General features: G+C 38.5%; 1 protein-coding gene across 1 annotated transcript in view; it reads left to right on the forward strand.

Moving 5' to 3' along the window:
* FLACC1 (flagellum associated containing coiled-coil domains 1) overlaps positions 1–9644 on the forward strand; it is a 39574-nt gene extending 29930 nt beyond the window's left edge. Inside the window, exons 13-15 of the mRNA XM_045575485.1 lie at positions 7662–7751; positions 7869–7978; positions 9025–9644. Of these exons, the coding sequence (XP_045431441.1) occupies positions 7662–7751; positions 7869–7978; positions 9025–9151 (327 nt within the window). The 3' untranslated portion in view covers positions 9152–9644. The remainder of the gene's footprint in view (positions 1–7661; positions 7752–7868; positions 7979–9024) is intronic.

The following is a 9644-nucleotide window of genomic DNA, read 5'->3' on the forward strand; positions in this document are numbered from 1 at the left end:
TTTATAGCTCTACAAGCCTACTGCAAAAAAACAAGAAAAAATTGTAATAAATTATCTAACTCTACAACTCAAAGAGTTAGAAAAAGAGCAACAGGAAAAGCCCAGTGTTTTCAGAAGGAAGGAAATAATAAAAATCAGAGCAGAGATAAATGACATACCCTGTTTCCCCGAAAATAAGACAGTGTCTTATATTAATTTTGCTCCCAAAGATGTGCTAGGTCTTATTTTCAGGGGATGTCTTATTTTTCCATGAAGAAGAATATGGTACACATTTATTGTTAAATGAAAATAAAGGAAATTTGCTGAGACCAGTTTGGCTCAATGGATAGAGCGTCGGCTTGGGGACTGAAAGGTCCCGGGTTCGATTCTGGTCAAGGGCATGTACCTTGGTTGCGGGCATATCCCCAGTAGGGGGTGTGCAAGAGGCAGCTGATTGATGACTCTCTCTCATCGATGTTTCTAACACTCTATCTCTCTCTCTTCCTCTCTGTACAAAATCAATAAAATATATTTTTTTTTTAAAGAAAGAAAATAAAGGAAATTTATTACCTGTATACAGTACGGTAGTACGATAGTTGTCAACAAACCAGACAAACTGTGAATCCTACAGTATCAAGAATTTACTCATTTATTCAATGATAATCATGTCATCATCTTCTGGAACATCATCATAACAATCCAATTCCTGAATTTCCTGGTGAATTTCTTGTGACTCCATTTCTTTCAGAATCAGTGGACCAAATCTCTCATGTTTAGCAATAGCACTGTCTTTAAATGAGTACTTCTTGTCAAGGTAGCCTGCTCGCAGTGAATTTGCAATGCAACTGTCAGTGATTTTTCTTCTTCCAGTTTAGGTTTCACAAAGTTTCCACACTGATTTCTCTCCATTCTATTTTCAATGTAGTCATTAATTTCCATGTGCAAATTGTCTTTGAATGGCTTGCTTATTGCAATATCAAGAGTCTGGAGATAGGCCGTCATTCCTGCGGGAATCATTATCTGATCTATTTTTCTTTATGAAGAAATGTCTTCATGTCTTTAGTGTGGTGAGTGCTGGCTGCATCCCAGACTAGCAGACCTCTTTGGCTCCCTCGCATAACAAGCGGCAGCATTAAATCGACCCACTTCCTTATAACTGCTTGTGTGGCTTTTTCAGTTTCAAGAATAAAAATGCCCAAAACACATTCAATCTTTTCCTTTTTGCCCTTAGAAATGATTAAATGTGGGATTTTAGTGCCATCCAGACGAATTGCCAAAATACAGGAAACATGTGCACTTTCATAGGCAGTGGAGGGAATGTACACTAAGATGGCACCCCGCTGTTCAATTGTTGTTTGAGATGATTGGCCTATAAACACTGCAGTTTCATCCATAGCAATCATGTTGGAAAGATTGTATTTAGAGAAGTCAGCACCATCAATAAAGGACTTGAATGCAAGTGCTCGCTTAATAACTTGAGTATCTTCCAACCTAAACAATGTTGTACCAGTAGATCTTCTTAAAGACAGTTCACTTCGCTGAAGGAAATTATCCAGCCAGTGTTGTGATGCTTTGAAGTCTTCGAGGGCTATGTCAAACTGTGGTGCCATTTCAAGGGAAAATTCTTGGATTTGAGCCCTATTCACAACCAAAGCCTCTGCTGTCCTGTCAACAACCCATTCACAGATCAGGTCTTCCAGCTCAGAAAATAATGGTTGCCGACCTGATCCACATTTGTGCTTTTTAGCATTTCCCTTGTCCACTTATTCAATGAGGTTACCATACTCTGCTCGCCATTTTCAGACCAATTGGATATTCAACATCTTCTCTTTACAGAAAGCAGTAAGATTTTGGCCCCAAGAGTCTTCCACAATTCCTTTCTTGTACTCCACGGAGTAGCTTTTTCTTTTTGCGCTCATTTCTAGGGCTAAAAAAAAAAGGAATTGGGGTATCTAGGTGGGGGGAAGGGGATCACTTAAAATGACACAGGGGGAATAAAGGGGGAATCAAAATGGCACAGGAGAATCAGAGGGGGGGTTACCATTTTAGTAACCCCTTTTGATCCTCCTGTGTCATTTTAAGTGATCCCACTCCCCCCACCCCTGTGCCACTGAACACCTTCACCAGACATTCCCCCTATCCCTTTATCAGACATTTTCCTTCTGGGGCCTGCCTGGGGACTGAAACTGGGCTTGCTGGGGCCTGGATCTGGGCTGGAGCAGAGTCTGCCACTGACTGAGAACCTTCAGTCATCATAAGGGCGGCAGCGAGCATCAGGTAGTGTCACCAGAGACAGACCAGCACTCACCACCTTCACCTTGTCCCATCCACTCTAATACTCCTGTTCTTCTACACGCATCTGTGAAAGTCTCCTCCACTCTCCCACCCCATGCTCACTGCTCACTCTGACCTCGGCTCTGCCTCCACACAGCAGTGATGTCAGGACTCCGTGTAACGTCACTGGTTGCTAGACACCAGTCGGGGTGTCCCTAGCGACCAGTTTATGGCAAATTAATTTTTATTCTGAGACAGAGCCTGGGGGCGGGGGGGCTTATTTTCGGGGGAATGCCTTATGTTTCACTCAGAAGGAAACCTGTAAGTAGGTCTTATTTTCAGAGGATGTTTTATTTTTGGGGAAACCCGGTAGAAACCAAAGTAACAATACAAAAGAGCAACAAAACCAAGAGCTGGTTCTTTGAAAGGATAAACAAGATTGATGAACCTCTAGCCAGGCTAACCAAGAAACAGAGAGGATCCAAATAAACAAAATCAGAAATGAAAGAGGTGAAATAACAACAGACTCTGCTGAAATACAAAGGATTGTTACAAAATACTAAGAACAACTCTACTCCAACAAGCTTGACAACCTGGAGGAAATGGACATATTCCTAGAAAAATATTACCTTCCAAAATTCAATCAGGAAGAATCTAAAAATCTCAATAGGCCAGTAACTTTGGGAAAAAATTGAAGCAGTCATCAAAAAGCTTCCAGCAAATGAAAGCCCGGAGCCAGATGGCTTTACAGGAGAGTTTTACCAAACATTCAAGGAAGAACTAAAACTTATCCTCCTCAGACTATTCCAAAATATTCAAGAGGAAGGAACACTTTCAAGTTCCTTCTATGAAGCCAGCATCACCCTAATACCAAAACCAGATAAAGACAACACAATGAAAGAGAATTACAGGCCAATATCCCTCATGAACATAGATGCCAAAATACTCAACAAAATTCTAGCAAATCAGCTCCAGCAGCACATCAAAAAGATCATACACCATGACCAAGTAGGATTTATTCCGCAAGTCAATAAGCTTGACACATCACATAAGCAAATTGAGAGATAAAAATCATATAGTCACATCAATGGCTGCAGAAAAAGCATTTGATAAAATCCAACACCCTTCCTGATAAAAACTTTCAACAAGGTGGGAATAGAAGGATCATACCTCAACATAATAAAAGCTATATATGATAAACCCACAGCAAACATTATACTCAATGGGCAAAAACTAAAACCATTTCCTCTGAGGACAGGAACAAGACAGGGATGCCCACTCTCACTACTCCTGTTTGACATAGTACTGGAAGTACTAGCCATTGCAATTAGATAAGAAGATGAAATAAAAGGCATCCAAGTTGGAAAAGAAGAAGTAAAATTGTCCTTATTTGCAGATGACATGATATTGCACATAAAAAACCCAAAAGACTCCATCAAGAAACTAATAGACTTGATAAATGAATTTGGCAATGTAGCATGATACAAAATTAACATCAAGAAATCTATGGCATTTCTATACACCAATAATGAACTTACAGAAACAGAGACTAAAAAAGCAATCCCATTTATCATTGCACCAAAAAAAAACAAAGATACCTAGGAATAAACTTAACTAAGGAGGTAAAAGACCTATATGCAGAAAACTACACGACACTGAAAAAAGAGATATAAGATGGAAGATGTAAACAGATGGAAGAACATACCATGTTCATGGATTGGTAGAATCAACATCATCAAAATGTCCATACTTCCCAAAGCAATCTATAGGTTCAATGTACTCCCCATTAAAATACCAACAGCATACTTCATAGACCTAGAAAGAACTCTCCAAAAATTCATCTGGAACAAAAAAAGACCCCAAATAGCCACAGCAATCCTGAGAAAGAAGAATAAAGTAGGAGGGATCTCAATACCAGATTTCAAGCTGTATTACAAAGCCACTGTTCTCAAAACAGCCTGGTACTGGCACAATAACAGATATATATATCAATGGAATAGAATAGAGAATCCGGATATCGAACCAAACCTCTATACTCAATATTTGACAGAGTAGGCATGAACATAGAATGGAGTCAAGACAGTCTCTTTAATAAAGGGTTTTTGGAAAACTGGACAGATACATGCAAAAAAATGAAACTAGATCACCAACTTACACCATACACAAAAATAAATTCAAAATGGATACAGGACTTAAACATAAGACGGAAAACCATAAAAATACTAGCGGCATCCACAGGCAGCAAAAATCTCAGACATATGCCAAAAGAACTTCTTCTTCACCGATACTGCCCCTAGGGCAATGGAAGCTAAAGAGAAAATAAACAAATGGGACTACATCAAAATAAAAAGCTTTTTTACAGCAAAAGAAACCATCAACAGAACAACAAGAAAGCCCACTGTATGGGAGAACATATTTGCAAATGTTATCACTGATAAAGGTTTAATCTCCAACATCTACAGACAGCTTATACAACTAAATAAAAGGAAGATAAATGATCCAATTAAAAAATAGGCAATGGACTTAAATAGAATATTTTCAAAAGAAGACAGAAGGAAGACTAAGAATCATATGAAAACATGCTCAAAGTCACTAATTATCCGGGAGATGCAAATCAAAACGACAATGTGATATCATCTCACACCTGTCAGAATGGCTAATATCAACAAGTCAACAAATGACAAGTGCTGGCAAGGATGCAGAAAAAAAAAGAACCTTCGTGCACTGCTGGTGGGAATGCAGACTGGTGCAACCACTGTGGAGAACAATATGGAGTTTCCTCAAAAAACTGAAAATGGAACTCCCATTTGACCCAGTAATCCCACTCCTAGGAATATATCCTAAGAAACTAGAAACACCAATCAAAAAGGATATATGCACCCCTATGTTCATAGCAGCACAATTTACAATAGCTAGGATTTGGAAACAGCCTAGGTGCCCATCAGCAGATGATTGGATCCAAAAACTATGGTACATCTACACAATGGAATACTATGCTGCCATAAAAAAGAAGGGATTCTTATCATTTACAACCTGGATGGAATTGGAGAACATTATGCTGAGTGAAATAAGCCAGTCAATGAAAGAAAAACACCACATGATCTCACTCATTTATTGATAATAAGGAACATTATAAACTGATGAACAAAAAGATAGATACAGAGACAGTAAAGCAACAAGCAGACTGTCAAATTACAGCGGGGAGGGTAGGAAGATATGGGGAAGATAAGAGATCAACCGAAGGATTTGTATGCATGCATATAAGCATAACCAATGGATGAAAAACTCTGGGGAGGGACGGCAGGTATTGGGGGGGGGGGGGAGCAATGGTAAGATATGCAAACATATAATACCTAAATTAAAAAAAATGGAAAAAAGTTAATAAAAAAGATGTTTGCCTTAAAAAAATCAATAAAATTATATACTCTCAATAAAATGGAATCAATGATAATTCCAAAAAGAAAACTGGTAAAAAGAAAACACACAAAAAAACCCACAGAAGAACTAAAGCTGAGTTTGCTAAAATCAGTAAGTCAAAAAGGATTTTAGAATTATCTGTACAACAAATCCATTAGTGTCTTTTTAGAGCCTGGTTTGAACAAATATATGGGCAATATACTGTGTAATCTTCAATGTCAAAGGCCTTCCATTTCTAGTATGACTCAAACCACAAAAGGGTTAAATAGTAAAATGCCAGATTCTTTCCTTCAACCTCTGGAAAGTACTATCCTGCCTCCTTGGAAGTCTAACTCCAAGCCTTTCTTTAAAACTTGGAGTTTTCATTATCGCCCACCTCACCCCAGCCCCTCAAGGAACTCTCTCCTCAGACTTCCCTGTGCGAGTTACCTGAAGGGAAACTGTTCAGACCCACGAAGTGCGTTGTGATTCTTCTTTCACTGAAAATTCAGTTTGGATCCAGAATGGACATGTGTGGGACATGATTAGCCATTAGGAAAGCATGGGATGATACCTCAGCATCCAGGCAGGGCTTCATTGTTAGGCAAACAGACTGCAATGTCCTACAAAGTAAGGGAATGGGTTTTGGAGCAAGATAGATTCCGGGTACTGTTTTTCTCCCCGTTTTTATTGAATGCATTGGGGTGACACTGGTTAACAAAATTATACAGGTTTCAGGTGCACGTTTCTACAATGCATTGTCTGTACACAGTATTGTGCATTCACCACTCCAAGTAGTTTCCATCCATCGCTATTTATCTCCTTATAACCTCCTCCATCTCCATTTACCCTCCACCCCCTGGCAATTGCCACAGAGCATTCTTATAACCACTTTACCAAGCTTGCCTATTGATTAGCTATAAATTAGTTGCCTCCTGCATGAGCTTCAACCAGGGCCCAGGCCAGAGAGAAGCCTGCAACCAAGATATGTGCCCTTGACCTGAATCAAACACAGGACCCTTTGGTCTGCCGGCCGACGCTTTATCTACTGAGCCTAACTGGCTAGGGCTGGTTCATTTTTATAGTTACTTCATCTCTCTAAAGTAAATCCCACACTTATACTGTGTCCTCCACCTTCATCCTAGATTTGTTTTTAATCTACTACTGTAATTATTTTGTTTGCTTTTATTTAATTTTTTATCTTTTCCTCACTAGAATGTATCCCCCATAAGAGTAGGAATTATATTTGTCTTCCTCATCATAATATTCCAGAGCTAATACACTGGATCTACCTTGCTTCAAAGCCCATTCCTATAGTAGGTTTTTATTTCTAATTAACAGACTTTTTTTTTTAAGAACAGTTAAGTTTTCAGAAAAATTAAGCAGAAAGTACAGAGATTTCACATGCATTCCCCATCCCCACACAACTTTCTCTATTATTGATACCTTGCATTGGTGTGTTACATTTGTTACAGCTGATAAACTGTTAATATATTATTTTTAACTAAGGTTCATAGTTTACATTAGGGTTCATTATTTGTGTTGTACATTCTATTGGTTTTTTCAACAATGCTATATAGTCACCAATGTAGCATCATATAAAATCGTTTCTCTAACCTAAATATCTTCTGTTCTCCAAGTATATGTCCTTCCCTTTCCCTCCCAACCCTTATCAATCACTGATATTTTTACTAACTATAGTTTTGCCTTTTCCAGAATGTGATATAGTTGGGATCTATCATAGACATTTCATAAATACTTGTTTAATAGATGAATAATTGCTAGCTGTTGTGACAACCCATTTAAGCTCTGGTGAGAACTGGCACTGGGGCAGTGATAGTGAGATTGTAGGGGAGGGTATAGATGGGGAAGACAAAAGGAGGGGGTAGGGTTAACAGGGCATAGTGATTAAATGGTACAGGAGGAGGGAAGTCGATGCTGAACATTCTAGTCCAGGTACCTAGAGAAGAGAATAAATGGGCAGACATCCAAAACAGTTTCCTCTTACACAGGTCATAGAGGAAGAGTTGCATGCACAAGCTGTTATCCTAGAATCACTGAACACCACCCTCTACCAAACCCAAATGGAACTCCAGAAGGAGGTGAGTCCTGGCTGGAGTAGGGATGGGCATTTGGGGGAGGATCCCAGGTCTTGGTGTAGCTCGGCCATACAGCTCTGGTTGGGAAAAGATAGCTATTAAAATGCACATGTCTTTCAGAAATCTGCAGCGGCAAATCTGGAGAAAACATTCCAGTCCAAGCTTGCTGAAGCTGAAGAGAAGTTTAAATTCACTATACAGCTCCTGAGAGAAGAAAACATTCATTTGAGGTGTGAAAGGGGTGCAAAAACATGGCTGACTTATCTTTAGGAAGGGGAGGGGATTGGGTGAGGAATAGGTGAAGATGATCACAGGTGTTTCCTAAAGAAGCTATAAATTACTTCCAAAAAGACAATGACCCAAATGTATAGGCAGTTTCAGGAGGAAGATATTCACTGTAAGCCTGGTCACAGAATTTACCTGCTGTGACCAAACAGTTCATTTGATAGTTACTATATCTTTTTTCATGCTGTTGAGCATTTTACCCTCATTACTATGAATTCTTGTTTCAGATAAATTTCTTAGCTCTGCTTCATTTATCTCTTCTTCTGGAGAATTTTCTAGCTCTTTCATTTGGGAATTATTCCTTTGTCTCCTAATTTTGGCTATCTGTTTTGGGTTTGATCCTCTACCCTTCGCAATCTCTAGTACAGGACAATGTTAAAGGCTGTTTCTGACTCATTGGATCAGGCAAAGACTCAAAGCCTCCAGAGACTGCCTCTGCCCACAGACTAATAGGATTCTGGCTTGAATTACACTTCCCCCGTTCCCCCCCCAAAACAACAACAACAAAAAACCAGTTTGTTTGAAATGATGCTGTGTTTTAGTTTTTAAGCAAAATGACACATGTTATTTATCTGAGACTCTTTAAGTGCATTCAGGATTTTAAAAACTAAAGATTATTTTTAAATCCATCTCCCCTGAGAGTTTAGGGATGTAGATGTTAGTAGTTTACCTTTAGATGTGGCTGCATTGTGTTCCTGTGGAAATCAATTTTAGGTCATAAACTAAACTGCAACCTGAAGATACATCTTAAATTATTGAAATAAATGTCAATCAATACTTTAATAAAGGGAACTTATTTATTATTAATATGTTGATTTAGTGGAAAATTCCTTTCATGGTCATTTGGTCACCCACATATCCTATCTCACTAAATTTAAAACTACTGAGAGAGATTGCTCCCAGTGAAAGAATGAAACCACACACTCTCTCCCCAGATATCCTACTCTCTACTCTTTGAGTCTATAGTGATACATTTTCTCTTTCTTTATAGGCAAAAGATAAATGCCAAGAATGGAGGAACTTATGAAGAACGATCTAGAAGGTCAGCCTGTATTACTATTTATGAAGATGATTCTGAGACTTCAGAAGACGGTAGCAAGAAAAGACATGAATTATGAGCAGAAAGGTTGTTCTCCATCATCTGAGTTGGTAGGAATACCATCTCTGTAAGCCTAGAGCACTCCTGTGAAGTTTTTTTGAGAAATGCATATGATGGGTTCTTGATTCTATTTCATCTTTTCACAATTTGCTTTCTTCTGAGTGGTTGGGAATGTTTGAATTCTTATCTCAGTTACATAGATTTTATTTTTTCATGACTTTTCATTGAGAAGTGTTATGCTCTGTAGCTAGAGCTGAGCTTTCTCTGGGTGTACGTACTATTTTCTCTTCCACCTTTACAGATTTTATTATGAAGACATTGATCTGAAAATTTTCTTCCTATAAAATGTTAACTATATTTGGACTATACCTGGGCATTTAGTTATCAAGAAAAAAATTATTGGTTTGATTTCAAAAATCTTTCTTTTTCATATGTGTCCCCACTCTCACCTCTCAATCACATTCCCTAACCTGTGATTTAGGAAGAGTTCTGATAATTCTTGCCAGATTCTC

This window comes from Pipistrellus kuhlii, unplaced genomic scaffold, assembly GCF_014108245.1.
Source record: "Pipistrellus kuhlii isolate mPipKuh1 unplaced genomic scaffold, mPipKuh1.p scaffold_m20_p_7, whole genome shotgun sequence".
Taxonomy (NCBI): domain Eukaryota; kingdom Metazoa; phylum Chordata; class Mammalia; order Chiroptera; family Vespertilionidae; genus Pipistrellus; species Pipistrellus kuhlii.